Raw genomic sequence first — 18,452 nt, forward strand, 5'->3', positions numbered from 1 at the left:
GTTCTATAAATCTCTGTCAAGTCTAGTTCATTTATCATAGAATTCAACATCTCCATTTCCTTATTGATCCTCTGTCTAGATATTCTGTCCATTGATGACAGTGGTGTACTGAAGTCTCTAACTATTATTGTGGAGTTATCTACTTCTCCTTTCAGTGTTCTCAGTGTTTGCCTCATGAATTTTGGGGCACTCTGGTTTGGTGCATAAATATTTATGATTGTTATGTTTTCGTGCTGAATTGACCCTTTGTTAAAATATAGTGTCCTTCTTTGTCTCTTTTAATTGTTTTACTTTTAAAGTCTCATTTGTCTGATATTAATATAGCTACTCCTGCTTTTTTTTGATTGCTATTTGCATGAAATACCTTTTTCCAACTGTTCACTTTATACCTATTTTTGTCCTTATGTCTAAAGTGAGTTTCTTGTAGACAGCATATAGATGGGTCCTGTTTTTTAATCTATTCTGCCAGTCCGTGTCTTTTTATTGGGGGGGGGGTTAATCCATTAACATTTAGTGTTACTACTGTAAGGGCAGTACTTTGTTCTATCATTTTATCTTTTGGATTTTATATGTTATGTCTTATTTTTTCCTCTGTCTCCTTTTACCCTTCTTGATAATATTCATTTCTACACTCTTCTCCAAAACTCTCTCTCCTGTCTTTTCCTATCAGCCTGTAGCACTCCCTTTAGTATTTCTTGTAGCACCAGTCTCTTATTCACAAACTCTCTCAGTGTCTGTTTGTCTGAAAATATTTTAATCTCTCCCTCATTTTTGAGGAACAGTGTTGCCAGATATAGAATTCTTGGTTGGCAGTTCTCTGTATCGTAAATATATCACACCACTGTCTTCTTGCTTCCATGGTTTCTGTGGAGAAATCCATATAGTCTTGTCGAGCTTCCCTTGTATGTGATGGATTGCTTTTCTCTTGCTGCTTTCAGAATTCTCTCCTTGTCTTTGACATTGGACTATCTGATCAGTAAGTGTCTTGGAGTAGGTCTCTTGGGATCTTTTCTGTTTGGGGTACGTTGTACTTCTTGAATCTGTAATTTTCCGTCTTTCATAAGAGTTGGGAAATTTTCAGTGAATATTTCTTCTATTATTCTTTTTGCCCCTTTCCCCTCTCCCTCTGGAGAAGAATATAACACATATATTTGTGTGTTTCATGTTGTCACTCAGCTCCCTAAGACCCTGTTTGTATTTTTCCATTCTTTTTTACTATCTGTTCTTTTGTGTGTGTGAATTCAAGTGTCTTGTCTTCCAATTTGCTGATCCTTTCTTCTGCCTGTTCAAATCTACTGTTGTATCCCTCCATTGTCTTTTTCATCTCCTACATTATACCCTTCATTTCTGTAAGTTCTGCCATTTGTTTTTTCAAGTTTATGAATTCTTCTTTATGGTCATCCAGAGTCTTCCTTATACCCTTCATCTCTTTTCCTATGTCTTCCCTCAGTTCATTGGCTTGATTTTTGAATTGATTTAGATTTGTTTGAACATCTTTAATTAGTTCTTCCTTTAGTTCATTGAATTGGTTTAGCATTAATTATTTCAACTCCTGTATCTCAGTTGAACTATTATTTTGTTCCTTTGACTGGTCTGTATTTTCATGTTTTCTAGTATGGCTCATTATGTTAAAGTCTCCAAGCATCTGAATTTCTTGATTAGTTTATTCTGGAGCTTGTTTTTACTCTTTTACCTAGGGTTTTCTTATTGGTTTGCTTTGTTCTCTAACCTTTGGTGTTCAGTTCAGCTTATTCTAGACCTCTAACTTAGGTTCTACTTAGTTGATCACAGTTTGTTACCTCTTGTTTTTCTGTTTCTTGCCCTGCCTCTGTGTAACCCTTTTGTTTGAGGGTCTCCTCAGATATGGTCAACCCCAGTCAGGTTTTCCCAGTTCAGAGAGGCCCAGGTCTCAGGAGGAGGGTATGGGGTTTCCTTGAGAATGAGGCCTTTAGATTCTGTGCTTTTCCTATGCTGTCCAGCAGGTGGCCCTTACCAGCCTGCAGCTCCCCGACCAGTGTGAGTAGGTTTGGAGTCTTTAGTTCTCCAGGTGACCCTGACTCTGTCAGCGGCCTGGCTGACTGCAGCTGGTTTCTGCATTCCAACCCCTGGGGTCTGGGTTCCTCAAAGAAGGGCTGCCCCTGGAGCTGGGCCACACACCCCTGTTTTGGGGGAAGTTATGGTCTTTAGTGAATTTTCTCCCCTACTAGGCTTATTGCTTTGTCTCTTGGAGCTGTCTTAGTTCTGCTCTTGCCTGGGCCCAAATTGCAAGTCTTTGAGGCTTTCTGCAATGGGCAATTTAGAATAGTTATTTTAAAAAAAGAGAGAAAAAGATTAAAAAAAAAATAAATAAAAAAGAAAGAGAAAGGCCCAGTATAGACTATTTAAAGAAAAGCCCTTTAGTTCAGTCCTTACAGTTTTGATGGGCTATTGAAATGCAAAAAGACAAGGCCTTGGAAAGCAATTGAGTAGCAAACATGAAACCGGAAAAACTGGCTTTTCAGAGAAGGGCCCTGGCTCCCTGGGTTTGCATATGTGCCTGATTCTGTTTGAACCCAGCCCTTCTGTGTATTGTTTATCCCCAACTCCAAAAGTCTCTGTTTTTGTTTTTGTTTTTTCTGCTGTTTTTGCCAGTCCTAGCTCCTCTCCAATGTGCTGACTGCTCCCAGATTCTCCAGTATCTGGTCTCTGTTTATCTTTGGTTGGAGTTTTTGTTCAGCAGTCTGAGTTTGTTAATCAGTGCTGCAATTGCAGTTCTCCCTCCTGGTTCCCAGCATGGACAGCCCCTCTTACCTTGGGAGACCAGCTGCAAAATAGTCTGTTGTGCCTGGCAGGGAGGGGCATGGGCCTCCTGGCCACGAGAACTTACAGATTTCACTGATCTCAGCTGGTCCATATGCTGGAGACTGTTGTATACATGTATCCAAACTCATAATCCTCTCTGGCGTCCGTTCCACACAGTTCTTGTCTATCTACCAGCTGCCCCAGAAGATTAACTAGAATACACACGTCACTATTCCGCCATCTTGCCCTGCCCTCCTAGCATTCATTTTTGATACCTCCTTTTTCTTTTGATTTCTTTGCTGACGTGACTCTCCATTTGGTTTTTATTCTCATTGCATTACCTTGGTTGAGATCCATATTCCGTCCTTCCTGTATTACTTGAATTTATGGCCAAAGACTTTGTCTTTTTAATCTTTGTAGTAGGTTTAATCTTTGAGGGAAGGGAAAAGAAGTAAAATTTAAGATTATCTCCCTTGTGCTTGCTACTATGCTAGATTCTTTACATATACTAAGCTCATGTTTCATTTCACCCTTATGTTGATCCTGTGAATCTGAGAGAGAAATAATAGTTCCATTTTGCAGTTGAGGGAACAGTCTTAGGGAGAAAAGAAAGTTTACTCAAGGTCCCACAGTTGTAAGGGTGGCCTTTTAATCTGGGTCTGTGTTGCACACTGCCCTGAAAGATGGCATGTGAACAGATACATTGCAAGAAAATATGAGTGGTTTTAATAGAAGTATGGGCAGAGTGCTGTGGGGGTCACTAATTACCTGCTAGAGGAGTTGCTAAAGGCTGTGGAGAGGAGAGGACTCAAAACTCAAATGTAATCTCCATGAGTAGCAGGGACTTTGTTTTACTTACCACTCTATTTCTGTACCTAAAATGGTGCCTGACACATAGTAAGTGCTTGATAATTTTTTTTTAATCAAAGAATGAATAGGTACTACTTGAATTACAGGCAGAGTCAACAAGTGCAAAAAGGCTGAGTTGTGAAAAGGCCTGTAGTATTTAGGGAATATTCTCATGAGACAGATAAACACATCTGCCTGGTAAGACAGTAACCATAGTCTTAACACTCCAACGATAGCTTTTTTGTTTTAGCAATGTATATTGATTTCTCTTATGTGGGAAAGAAATATCTTAAGTGATTCAAGAGGAAAAAGTGAAGTAGGCAAATATTTGTGAGCTCAAATTGTCATGTTCTGTTTATTAAATGATATTAGTGTTGAATTCATGGACTTATAAAAAATCAAGGATTTGGAGAAATTCCATTTACTTCTTATCCCTTATAAGAAATACGTGTGTATATCTAGTCTGAGAAATCCACATACCTTTTTTTTTTTCTTTCAGTGACACTGGTACAGTAGCTCCAGAAAAATGCTTGTTTGGGGCAATGTTAAATGTCACCGCAGTTTTATGTAAGTAATGAGAATGTCTTCATGAGAAATAATAGCTTAATTGCTATTTTCTTCTTTAAAGATTACCATGACTTGTTTTACTTGTTAGTTATGCTTGAGGGAACGTTAAGATGAAATTACTGATCACAGATATGCTTTTTTGAGAGAAAACTGATTTCTAGAGATGATAAATTATGGAAATGAGCCATTAAAAAATATATATAGGGCTATTCAACTCCTCATCCAAATAGAAGATGTAAAGCATAACCAAATATTCCTTGAGGCCTTAAGTAACAAAAAGCTGTAAAGACAACTGACCACAACTAACCCCAACTAAATTCCTTTTGGATAAACAACTTAGAAGTTTGGGAATAAACATGGAACCATGTTTTGATTTTTGAGTGAAATGTTAGCTTCAAAGGAATGGAGTTCCTGCTATAGTATTTTCCATTCCTTTTAAGTATTTTTTTTTTTTGAACTAAGTTTTTATTAATGGTTTACTAAAACATTTTTCCATCGTGCGATTGTTCTAAATATTTGCGTTCTTCCATAATGAGTTTATTACTTGCTTGGGACCAAAGTAAAAGTCAGGAAAAGGATTCCATTTAAAGAAATTTGTCTTGTGTGTCAACTTTTCAGGAATACGTCTTCTACTTAAGATAAAGCATATCTTTATTACTCTTCCTACACTGTTAAGTTCTTTGGCAATATTTCTGCCTTGGAAAATTCGATTTGGCCCTTTCTTGACTAATAAAGATGATGAAGTGGACTTTTTTTCCTCTGTAATTGAGCATTATATCTGATTGAGCCAAGTTGTAGTACATTTTAAATAGAATGATATGAGAGTGGGGCAAATACTCTTGGTTTTTTGGGTTTTGTTTTGTTTTGTTGCCTAGGACCATTTTATCCATATTCTAGAACAAGTTACATTTTTATATTTTGTGTTTTATATAATACATATTATTAGAGATTTTCAGAAAACGTACAACATATCTTTTCAATTTTATCTTAAATATTTGTAAAAATGAGGCAAATGACTTAGTCACACAGGGGTATCGAAGGTCCATAATGTAACCTTTAAAGTTCTTTAAAATCTACAATTGTTTTTCTCCTTCTCTGAGACCAACTTTAAAAGGAAAATATGTGTTTCTGGGTAGCTGTGACCTTTGTGAACCCTTTCTTGGCAAATTTATTCCTTGGTCATTTATTACTTTGTTTTTTGGATTATCTCTTCCAGGCGTTGCTACCATTTATGTTCGTTATAAACAAGTTCAAGCTCTGAATCCTGAAGAAAATCGTATCATCAGATTGAACAAAGCTGGCCTTGTGCTTGGATTACTGAGTTGCTTGGGACTTTCTATTGTGGCAAACTTCCAGGTTTGTGTTTTAGCACAGCATATGTATTTTCCTGAAGTACATACATGCACATGTTAAAAAAGGAAACCTGAAACATTCTGTTCCATGCAGTTATTGTTTCCTTCCCTTATCAAAATAGCATCCATTGCCTTTAAATTATTTGAGCCTTTTCAAAATAGTTGCATTCATAATTAGTAAAATAATAGTCTCCTAAACATATGTAAATTATTCTAACTTTTTTCTAGGATCCACAGGACAGTTATTGGACTCTTGTTACTACTTAGTTAGGGATCACCCCAAGACCAAACAGGGAGATTTTAATTATAAGTAATATGTTTGCAGATTTAAACATTGTTTTGTTTTGTTTTTTTAAATATTCCTAACGAATTATGTACACTCATTTACTTATTTTACGTACTTGTTTAGGTGTTGCCATCGATTTCCTGCATTCCTGGGTACCCAGCCCTATAAATGAGGAAGTAAAGGGAGGATCTATAGCGTATCCACTTTTTTCTCAGGAAATTCTTTAAGTAAAAATGGCAGACAGTCTTCAAATATTTGCAAGCTCTCAGCATTCTTTTTTTTTATTGATGTTCTTTCAGATGAGTTTCTAGTACTACTGGCTGTGTCCTGGGCATTTGATGCTTTTTGATTTATCACTGTGGAGTCTTTATAGTTTCAGCTTAAACATTTAATAACCTGTTCAGATATATGATAACCATTCAGAAACACAAATACACATTCACCATATAAATACACATATGTAGGCATATTCTATCTGTCTCTCTTTGTTAACAATTTCCTCCATTCCTATAGTACTTCTAATTGATCTCCCTTAATTTGCATGTTATTATAGGTTATTACTAGTAATCCTTATAGATATAATCCAAGTGAATACTAATTAGGGTAATGCTTGCTCCTGCAACAAAGCCCCCAAATTGAGTCTCTTAACATAATAGTTTATTTCTTACATGCATAAATCCAATACAAGTGTTTTTGTTTGGCAGGTGACTTAAGGCCCAGAGTCTTTCCACCTTTGTACACTGCCATTTCCTAAGGCCTTGTCTTCTGCATCCAGCTGCCTGAAATGGCAAAAGAGCATGCAAAAAACACACCTGTTTCTTAAAAAGCCTTAACCTGGAAGTGGCTCACATCATCCACAGGCATTCATTTGCTAGATGCAAGGAAGGCTGGGAAATGTAAATGTAGTCTTGCTGGGCATCAGTTCCCAGGAACAACTCTATACTGTGGTAGGGGAACAGAATTTTGGGTGGACAGTTAGCTAGCTCTCTATGCCACAAATAGGATCATGTCTTCCCTAATTAGTTTCTGTAGCTCAGTGTAAAAAATATGTATATGTTCTTTGGAATTTTTACTGTATGTATGGTGAGTCTTCGCTCCAGTTGTCCCTTGATCCATTTAACAATACCTGTTTCACTTGCATGGTTAAAAATGAATCCCAAAGTGACCTCCACATTTATCATAGTTTTATTAATAACTGATACTTGCTTCTACAACCTAACCAATTTGGCTCCTTATGGTAGCACCTGATAGGACCCACCCACATAGCCTTTCTACTTTTATCACATTCACCTACTAAGACAGTTTGTATTTATATATTCTCTTTGGTTTTTTTTTGTTTTCAGCTTTCATTTAAATTCACCTTGCCACAGGGGTCTTACTGATTTTGTTGTTTTGAATCAAATTACTTTTCTTCCTTGATTACATCTCATTTTTTGTGACTTTGGACCTGTTAAATATCTGCTTCATCTTTCTTTCACTCATGGCTTCGTTGCTGGGCCCTGTCTATAAGCAGACCTGAACGTTACCTGCATATCAAACAGTTCTCTTCTTTATAAAGTAAACTTACACTACCTATTTAAAGTGGTAGGGTGTTGCCTCCTCTCTTTCCCCTTTCTCATGTAGAGATCAACTCTATTTAATTCACGTGGGAAGAATTGTACACACACCAGTTTTATTAAACGGTTTACAGTTCTAGGGCTTGGCTGGGAAGAGAAGCTAGCCCTGTCTTTTAAATACAGTAGTGACTTATTGGTTTTACCCCTTAAATATTTCTTGGTTGTATCTGCTTCTCTCCATTTCTGTCCCTAATTCTCTCTCCACTTCTTCTCAACTGACTTAGATTTCATCATCTCTCATCTAGACTACTGCCATAGCATCCTCAAGGTTTCTCTGCATTCACTCTAACATCCCTCTCATCAGTTCTTCATATTGCAGCCAAAGTGATCTTTTGAAAATATATATACATCTGTTTCCCTGCACCCCTGCTTAAAGCTTTATAGGTCCAAAAGTTGCATGAAAAGAGATGTAATCAAGAGAGAACAAGTAATTTGATAAATTTGATAAACTGCCAAACTCTTAATTAACTCAAAGGTCTTGGATGATCTAGCTCCTCTCTACCTCCGCAGTCTCATTCTGCAAAATTCCCCTTCTGGATGTCTGCACTGGACACACGCTGGCCTTTTTTGTTCTTAAATAAGACAAGCTTATTTTACACCATTTTACATGTTGTTTCCTCTGTTGGGCAGCCTAAATAGATTTAAGCATCTTTAAGGTCATAGTACAGACTATACTTCTTCAGGGAAGTCTTTTCTGTGAGCTCTTCCTCTAATATATTTCAAGTTTGTGTGTGTGTGTTCTCTAAGCCTTTGGAAACTGATTCTTCATGGCACTTATTATAGTTGTAGTTTTGTATCTATCTTATTGTTTTGTTTCTTTTTTTGTTAATGTATTTTTTCCATTGATTATAAGCACAATGTTTTGTTCTCCAGAGTATCTGCAGCACCTAGCATAGTACTTGCCACAAGCTTGCTTTCATTAAATATTTGGGAATTTATTAAGAGAGACTAAAGAGTCTAAGCAGGCTAGAAAAAATTCTCTTGCTATGACCTTTGGTTGTCTGCTTTTAAAAAGATCCTTAAAATTGTTATGATACCTGAAAAATCTGATTTAAAAAATATAAATTGAATTACTTTGAAAACAGGTCATGCCTGTAGTGTTCAGCAAAACAAATGCATGGTGAGTGTCTTTGGTGCCCACTAGAGGACTCTATTCTGAGAAAATTTATCCTCAAGGAGACTTTGGAAAGGATAGGAAATTTTGGCTCCAATAGGCAGAAAATTAGTTCCTATGTTTCATTAACTGCTTTTAGGTAAAGATTACCAATCACTGAATGTGTAACTTCTGACTTCTTTCTCAGACATTCACTGCTGACCACAAATAGTTCTGTAATTTCTCATTTGTTTTTGTTTTGTTAAACGATAAATTTTTTGAAAGAATAAAATCATGACTTTTGTACATGTGATAAAGATTTAATTCATTTATTAATGAGGGAACCAGTATATATTACAAACCAATTCAAATGAAAGTCAAAATACCACATATTTATAGTCAGATAAGGAATGCTGAAATGAATTTACACATGGACGCAAAATTAGTAAAACTGGTCAATATCTATGGGATGATAATCAGTTGTATTTCACAGGACTGAATTTGCATCCTCTGGATAGGAATTATTTCATTGCTATCAGTTTTCTATAAGTTAAACTTCTGTATGTACATATGACTTCTATTATAGAAGTTTCCCCTGTAAAATAGCTTAGTCAAAGCTAAATAAGTGCTCACACTCCTATAGAGCCAGAGAATCCCCAGAGGCCTTGGTATTCCATTGAAAGGATATTTAGTAATCTCTTTTGTCCATTCAAAATCTTTCACTGTTTTTCCTGTACACTCTAAAATGATGAAATTAAATATATTAATGAGAAATATTGCTAATTAAAAACACTTTCTTATATACCTCCATTTCAATTATTAAAATATAGTAAATGCATTTCATTCTTTTTGCTTTCTCATTTACAAGGATTTTTAATGGAACTGCATACTGATCACAAATGGGCACTGGTCAGGCAATATTTATATTTAGTTCAATATATGAAAATATTTTTAAAGGAAAAATTCATATGAGAGTATTTTTAAAGGGAAAAATTCATCCATATTCCCTCTCTTAGTACTGACATTACAGTTTTCATTTTTGCCTTTATCTTTCCAGTCTTTATCCATATACAAAGATAAATTCATATAATTTTGAGCCAAGAAGATATAATTCTATATAATCTTTTATGGATGCTGAGTTTTCTTTTTCCTCTTTGTTACTCAGAGTGGTAGCAACAATGAATGTGTTTTTTCCCATCCCAATAGTCATAAATTATTAACAATTATAATACCCCAAGTCATACAGAAATAGCCCTTTCTCTCTCCCAAGAGAATCCAGTGCCTTTGGTAAATAAATTGTCACCTTACTTCTTCATACTAGAAACCCCCTATAATCTTGAACTAAAAAAATTGGACTCTGAACCATCGATAGTATTTGTGAATTAGCATAGTTGTCTGTGAAAGGAGAGAACCCAGCCCTGACCTCTGTTCACACGTTACTTTAGTCGGTGAACACCCTGTTTGCTAAGTGTAGTACAGTAGATTCTCAACCAAGTAAAATACAAACAGTACTAGTTTAGAAAAACAGAGTAACAAAACAAAAAACCTTTAATTATAGAATTTTTAGAGACCTACTGTCATCACTTTTAAGCAGAGGATATATTTAACTTTAAAAAGTAAAATGTGAATGGATACTAAGAGTAGAGTAAGGTAATGGAGAACAAAATTATAATTTATATTCTGCATAATTTATCAAACCAGTCAAACTAGAGCCAGTGGAAGAATGTTTCAATTTCTTGAGCCTTTAAAGTGCATTTAAATTTAAATCATGGTTAACTTTAAACTTCTTACTCCCCAGCACTCCAAACGTTCCTAGTCCTCATTACCTTACACCATGCTTTTTCTATCTAAGGAGGTATCACCATCTAACATACTATGTAATTTATTTATTTTTCAAGTTTATTATTTATTGTTTGTATTCCCTTGATAGAATGTAAATGCTATGTCTGTTTTGCATATCCGAGGACTTAGAACAGTGTCTGGCACATAATAGCCACCCAACAAATGTATTATTAAACAAATAAGTACTATCATATTTTCAGTGATGGCATATCAAATAGTTTTGCTGTAATCCTTAGGTTTATGCTGAGTGCTAAGAGAGAAAGTCACTTTAGGAAGTGATTGATTTGTTTGTATAATCTGCAGAGTTTTCCTACTCAGTGAATGCCCTACTGAAATCTCTGGCTTGTGCTTTTAAATGTTGTATTGCCAATATGCTCTGAGTTCCTTTTATTAATATATTTCTTCTTTCTACCTCTCAGAAAACAACCCTTTTTGTTGCACATGTAAGTGGAGCTATACTCACTTTTGGTCTGGGCTCATTATATATGTTTGTTCAGACCATCCTTTCCTACCAAATGCAGCCCAAAATTCATGGCAAACAAGTCTTCTGGATCAGACTACTGGTGGCTATCTGGTGTGGAGTCAGTGCGCTTAGCAGTATCCTTCACTGTAAAATGTGGCTACACTTAAAAGGGAATTGAATTACAAAATTAAAGTGAATAGGCTTGGCACATTGCAAGCTGCCTTTTTGTCAGAGAGATTCTTGGGTTAGTAACCCTAAATTAAAGGATTTGAAACATGAAATTCAAATTGTGTACATAGGATCTTATTAACTGAGCCTGGAATAAAGACTTTTTTGTAAATCAAAGAAATGAAGCTTGAGTTAATGTCCTATCTGAGAACGATTATCCAGCAGAAGCTTATGATATACTACCTAATTTACTAAGCAAAGAGAGGTTGACTCTGAGAACCATTTTGTAGTGATCCGATGGGCACATTTTGAATTTTATTACTCCCGTATAACATTAAGCCTTTAAGAAAATTGGTTTGGACCTTGGCAACAAATGTATAAGTAATCCTTTTGATCTTTAAAGTGATTTTTGTTTTGAATGTAATTTAAATGTAAATGTATTCTCTGAGAGTTTTCCTTGACTTATTTCTTTATAGTGCTGATTTGCTCATCACTTTTGTACAATGGCAATTTTGGCACTGATATAGTGCAGAAACTCCATTGGAACCCTGAGGACAAAGTAAGAACTTAGAGTCTGTAAGACTTACTGTTATACTAAAGATGCCTATTTTAGTTGATATTTCTATTTTTCATTTCGACACTAACAATGAAACTTTTTAAGTAGATTATCGGTTATATATTGGGATTATTTTCTAGAAGTGGTAGAGTTTTTATAGAACCACCCATATTCTGTCATCTGTGATCAGTGGATGTTTTCAAGACATAAAGAGAATTTTGATGACCAAGAGTTTTCTCAGAAATTAACTACCCTAAATGAGAATATAGTATACAGTATACACAACTGAGATCTTTTAACATGATGATACTCATTTTCTGCATTGAAAAAATTTATATTCCCACCTTTTATTATCTGGAAATTCATTATCAAGGACTCTGTATTTGGGTTCCAATATAGTGGTTGAAAGGAGACATCTTTGATGCCAAGAATAAAAGAGGAGAGACATATACTAAATAGATAATAAATTGAATTCATTTATTTCCACAAACAACTCAGTGGCATTATATTTTAAATCCTCTTTTAATAGTCAGCTCAGAATAGGATATGTTTGTGAGGATGAGTGAATGAAAAATAACTAGTGAATTCTCCTAATTATAATCCATATACTCTAACAGTAGTGCCTACTAAGTTTATCTTGAGCATTGCTTGAACTATTTTTAGTGGCATTTATTGAATGCTATGGCTTTGGGAAAGGCAGTAACTCCTTTAGTATAGAGTAGAAATTCTATTCTATCTTATTATTCAAATGGAAGTTGTATTTGCTCTAAATGAAACCATGATAGCTAATATCATTAAGGATGACCTTCCTATTATCTTCCCTTTAATTCTCAAGATATGTTCAATAAATGAAGGGTTGATTTTGAGAAGGCAGAGTGGTTTATAAGAATTTTTTTTTTTTTATTTGAGAGAAATTAGAGATGACTTGAATGAAATGTCACCAAACTGTTTTTTCCACTTCACTCAAGGGTTATGTGCTTCACATGATCACTACTGCAGCAGAATGGTCCATGTCATTTTCCTTCTTTGGTTTTTTCCTAAGTTACATCCGTGATTTTCAGGTAAGAAAACACAGAATTTGATTCATGCAGAGGCAAACTTCCTTGAGGTGGAATGAGAAAACTTTCCATAGGTGCATTTCCAGCCTTCTTGCAAATTAATTTTTTATAAAATTTGGCACCATGAGCAGTGATGCCAGAAGAGTAACTTCTCAGGTGAATTGTTTCTGTGTTCGGAGAAGTAGTGTATTGCTAGCAAGATTTAGCCTTGAAAATAAAGTTGTAAAGCAATTAAATTCATAGAAATTCTTTCACAGAATTTTTATCAACTCTGTTTACATTTATACAGGCAATCCTCAACAATTATTTTTACTGATTCTTTTTTTTTTTTTTAACAGTTCTATTCACACACCATACAAGCCATCCTAAGGGTATATAATCCGTGGCTCCTATGTACATAGTTATGCATTCACCACCACAATCCATATAGGAACATTCCCATTTCTTCTAGGAAAAAAATCTCATATCCCTTGTATCCCCCCTATTATTGACATTTAGCTTTAGTTTAGTGCCTTTATTGTACTTACTGAAAGAATAGTACAATGTTACTGTCCTTAGTCTGCATTAATTATATCTTTTCCCATATACCACCCTATTATTAACACCTTGTAATAGTGAAGTACATTTGTTCTAGTTCATGTAAGAACTTTCTTATTTTTGTACAATTAAACACCATCATCGTCCACGCTAGGTTTCAGTAAGTTATACAGTCCCAGTTTTTATCCTCAGCTTTCCTTCTGGTGACATACTTAACCCTAGCCTTCTTTCAACCATATTCACAGTCAGTTTAGTTAATTACACTGAAAGTATTGTGCTCCCATCACACAGTATTGCACTATTTCTAAACCTTTACAATCAATCTAATTAAACATTCTGTACTCCTTAAGCATCAATTGCCCAATCTCTACCCATTTTCTCTATCTTGATAACCTCAAATTTAACTCTCAGTTTGCTCATTTAGTTAGTGCATAGTAATGAGACCATACAGTACTTGTCCTTTTGTTTCTGTCTTATTTCACTCAACATAATGTCCTCAAGGTTCATCCATGTTGTTGCATGCATCAGGACTTCATTTCATCTTACAGCTGCATATTATCCCATTGTATGTATATACCACAGTTTGTTTATCCATTCCTCAGTTGATGGACATATGGATTGTTTCTGTCTATTGGGAATTAGGAATAATGCTGATGTAAACATCGGTGTTCAAATGTCTGTTCATGTACCTGCTTTCATTTCTGGGTATATACCTAGTAACGGGATTGCTGGATCATACGGCAGTTCTATACTTAGCTTCCTGAGGAATAGCCAAAAATTCCTTCCAGAGGGGCTGCACCATTCTACATTCCCACCAACAGTGAATAAGTGTACCTAGTTTTCCACATCTTCTCCAACAATTGTCATTTTCTGTTTGTCTGATAGCAGGCATTCTATTGGGTGTGAAATGGTATCTCATTGTGATTTTGATTTGCATTTTCCTAAGAGTCAGTGAAGTGGAGCAGCTTTTCATATGCTTTTTAGCTATTTTATTTTTACTGGTTCTTAATAGAAACCAATTAACTTTCTGAATCAGAGAAGTAGGAAGTACCCAGATCAATTGATACTAGAGATGAATCTTTGTTAGTACAACTGTCTTATTCTTGTAACCTATTAGAATTGATTTACTTTCCTAATTATAAATGATAGTCTACAGAACATATATAATTTTCTTTTCTGTTCCAGAAAATATCTTTACAGGTGGAAGCCAATTTACAAGGATTAACCCTCTATGACACTGCTCCTTGCCCTATTAACAATGAACGAACTCGACTACTTTCCAGAGATTTATGATGAAGGGATCAAATATTTCTGTGATGATTATGATTCTCAGGGATTGAGGAAACATTCACAAAGCTACTTATTCTGCTCAGAAATTTTCAACCAATTAATCAAGGCTGACATAGACATTGATGAATACTGATAATCAAGAGATGTGAAATAAGCCATTTGTTAAGTTATTTTAAAGGATATCATCAGGAGGACCATGTAAACATGCCTATACTTTTTTATTCCAGAAAATAAAACCAAAGGACTACAACGTTGTAGTTTTTCTACTTTATTTAAGAGAAACATGCAGAAGTACACCAAGCAGTCTGCATGGCCCAGCATTTCACATTTTGTAAATCACTGTAAAGCATGTTTTGTTTGGAGCATTTATGAGAGACATTTTTCAGGACCCCAAATAATCAGTATTGGTCAGTAATTCCTTAAGAACTGGATTTTGAAGCAATCTTATTAATTATATCTCTTCATCAACAAAGTTGTAAACTCTAGATTTAGGAACTACTTTAGTACAGAAATAGTGAAGAAGGTTCTTTCAGGTTCTTTATTCCCCCCAAAGTCAAAAAAGAGATTTTGTAGTCTTTTAATTTTTCTTCTGGAAGCCACCTATAAAGAGAAGCAGGCTTGAATTCAAGTGAGCTCTTTATTTTGCTTAAGCTTTACACAAGAGATTCTGTGAGTACTGATGAAATTTTTGCTGCAAGACCAGGTACTAGGCTAACTGATCTATCTGACACGTTTGGAGTAGTTTAGTGAAGCTTAAGGTATGGTATGAGATTTTAATTAAATGAAGAAGAGAGGTAGCTATAAGTAAGAGACTTGCTGCATAAATTTACATAAAGCAAGGGGTAATAATGTTCATATACACTGCTGAGAAGTTTGTGAATAACAATAGGTATGATTGATATCAAAAGTCTTCCCAATTGCAGTGAGAGCTTCTTAGATTTTCATTTACTGCAAATTATAGTCATTTATAAAAATAGTCTTAAGCAGACAAATGTTGAGCCTTTTTAAGGAGATGTGATCTTTGTAGAATCTAAATTCTAAAGAACCAAATTCAGCAATCAAACAAACAAACTAGGTGCTAAATCATTATGATGCATGCATTCGTAAACAATTTTCTCTCTTTTTCTCTTATCACACAAGAAGCTAGATAGTTTCTATTTGGATTCCTATCTGTGCAGATAAGGATCTTTTACAGATCCCTGAGATTAACAGGTTTATCCTTTTAGAGGAGAAGGGTCCATGGCCAGAAGACATTTTAAGAACAAGTTCAAAATATAAGAGGGAGCAATTTGAGAGAAAATTCTTACATAATGGAACCTGTGATGTCAATTATGAATAAGTTGCTGGATATAGGAGTAAATAAGCAATATTTCTGAAGGCATTCTGGAATAACAAGACAAAATGGAATAAAGTAAATACTGTCTTACCTTTATCAAGAGATAGTGAACATGGGAGACATTCCACTAAAAAAAACAAAAAAATTGGGAAACAGATCATAACAGATTATGCTTTTGAAAATCATGGTGAAACCACACCTGGGAAACAACTCCCAGTGCTGATTGCTGTACTCAAGGAAGCTGTAGTTGAAGTTGAAAAGGACTACAGGATGTTGAGTCTTTAGCTTATAAAGACCCAAGGCTGAGAGGGAAATACAATTAAAGTTCATAAAATTATAAATTATGTGTGGGGATGACAGCACAGGAAAGAACAAGGACTCGTGTCCTTTCCTACAATGTTAGGTTTATGGATATACAGGAACAATTTAAAACTTGTTTTAAGATGAAAATATTAATTTGATAGCATTTGAATTCTGAGTTAACTTTTACCCTTAGAATTAAAAGGCTGAAAAAATTAATAGGTTCAAGAAGGGATGAGATAACCATCTACAATAAATAAAGAGAAACATGGAAGAGGTGTGCATCCCACATCTTAAGACTAAAGTAGTCAACCATACCTTTCTTCAAATGTGCCTCTCTTCTGTCAGGTAAAACTCTATCTTGGTTAGCTTGGGTGAATTGATAAGGCATGTCCATTTGGTTCTATCAAAATTTTTGTGCTGAATGTTTAGCTTTCTAGATGAGAGGTCTTAAGCTAACAAAATTGGCAGATACTGCTAACAGATAATGGAAACTGTTTTCTTGTTCTGGGTACACAGCAACACCATATCCTCCAGCCTCCCTTGCAGTTAGGTGTAGACATGATCCTGAATTTCAGCCAGTAGAGTGTGAGTAGAATGAATATGTTTGCTATTTTTGTGCTAAGGATTTAAGAAGCAGTAATGTTTCCTCCTAATTTTCTCCCCTTGTATCAATTGGATCTTTATGACAAGGTTGTAGGTGGTGGCAGAATCACAAATTAGAAGGAATCTGAACTTGTTCCCTTTTAATTAGATTTTAGAAAATCAAACCTGGTATATGATGTAATTCAGGTACTCATTTTATATCCATACCAGTTAGTAGGATTATGTTGCAGATCCTTAAAATGGTGTCATGTAAGTGCACAGTGAATTTATGAAGGAGAAAGACAATTTTTCTTATCACTTCTGTAGTATCCAATATAAATTTAGTGCAAAATAAAAGTTGAGTAAATACCAACTTACTAGTGCATTTCCAAGTCTCATAATGTTCATGTTACCCTTTTCCAACCAAATAGAGTGCTGATTTTAAAGTGATTGTACTCACATACTAGGAAGGTAAGAATATAGGACAGATGTAAAACAAAGTAAAAGTCTCTCTGAGACATTCTGGGTCTTAGCATTGTAAGCAACTGTGCCCTTCAAAGAACATGGTGATATGACATAGGATCTTCCTGAGGCAGAAAGCTGAAGGTATAAGTGGATTATAAAGAGAATGCCCTGTGACCCTAAAATATGCAATTGGAATGTAGTGAAAAGAGAAATCCTCCGTTATTTGGAAAACTGGTAGCTCAGCTAAAAAGCACAAAGATTCCACTAGAATCTTGCCAATATCTAGATCCCAAGCACTGCTGAAAGGAAATCCTGATCCTGCACTAAAAATATTTGAAGCCAGGGGAATCAAACTAAAGCTTCTGTAAAGCACAACTCCAGTTCAACTATAGATCAAATTGACTCACCTTCTACTGTTCTCTTATACAAATGTCCAGCATACAGTAAAATATTAAAGACATGTAAAGGAGCAGGAAAATTTGGTCAAGAGAGGAAATGGTCAATAGAAACAAACATATTATCAAGGGCCAATGACTGGTAAAAAGGCCAAAGGAGCTGATGAAAAGTGGAAAACATGCATAAAGAGATGGGAATTTCAGCAGAGAAATGGAAATAACAAAAATGAATTTTAAAATTGAAGACATTTATACTGCATATAGAGGAAAGGATTAATAAACTTGAAAATGGGCTGACAAAGTATATAAAGTGAAAAAAAAAGTTAAAAAATAGAGTATTTGAGTTATGAAGGCAAAATCAAATGGCCTAACATCATTATACTTGGAGCCCCAAAAAGAGAGGATAGAGAAGAAATGTTTGAAGAAAACTTTCCCAAATTGATGAGCACATTAACACATAAACAATAGAGAAAATAAAATTATAAGTTGGTTTTTGATGTCTTTGAAATTGATAAGCACCTAGCAAGTCTAAGTAAAAAAGAGAAAACTCAATTCCTGACATCAGGAAGGAAAAGGGGGGCATCACTACATAACCTATTTACAGTAAAGATAATAATGGCATACTATAAAAAATTTATGCTAATAAATTCAATGTGGATCAAATGGACAAATGTGTTTTAAAACACAACTTGTCAAAAATGATGCAAGAAGAAATAGATCTAAAAGTAGCTGCATGTTTATTAATATATTGATATTATCATCACAAACTTTGCCACAAAGGAAACACAAGCCCTTGATTCTACACTGGTGAATTCTATTAGGTTAGGTATTAGGTTAGAAACAATACTATACTCTCCACAAATTCTTTCAAAAAGTAGAGGAGAGAACAAGTGACACATTATTTCATGAGGCT

The 18,452-nt window shown here is 34.9% G+C and overlaps 1 protein-coding gene across 6 annotated transcripts in view; it reads left to right on the forward strand.

The window, feature by feature from the left end:
- The window catches only part of DRAM2 (DNA damage regulated autophagy modulator 2), a 33,126-nt gene extending 16,070 nt beyond the window's left edge, over positions 1 to 17,056 (forward strand). For all 6 annotated transcript variants that reach the window (XM_037826398.1, XM_037826399.1, XM_037826401.1 and 3 more), the window contains 6 exons: positions 4,130 to 4,197; positions 5,414 to 5,553; positions 10,806 to 10,983; positions 11,494 to 11,576; positions 12,542 to 12,634; positions 14,354 to 17,056. In XM_037826398.1, coding sequence (XP_037682326.1) covers positions 4,130 to 4,197; positions 5,414 to 5,553; positions 10,806 to 10,983; positions 11,494 to 11,576; positions 12,542 to 12,634; positions 14,354 to 14,461 — 670 coding nt within the window. In that variant the 3' untranslated portion in view covers positions 14,462 to 17,056. The remainder of the gene's footprint in view (positions 1 to 4,129; positions 4,198 to 5,413; positions 5,554 to 10,805; positions 10,984 to 11,493; positions 11,577 to 12,541; positions 12,635 to 14,353) is intronic.
- Positions 17,057 to 18,452: the final 1,396 nt, after the last annotated feature.

This window comes from Choloepus didactylus, chromosome 2 (assembly GCF_015220235.1).
Source record: "Choloepus didactylus isolate mChoDid1 chromosome 2, mChoDid1.pri, whole genome shotgun sequence".
In the NCBI taxonomy this organism is placed as follows: domain Eukaryota; kingdom Metazoa; phylum Chordata; class Mammalia; order Pilosa; family Megalonychidae; genus Choloepus; species Choloepus didactylus.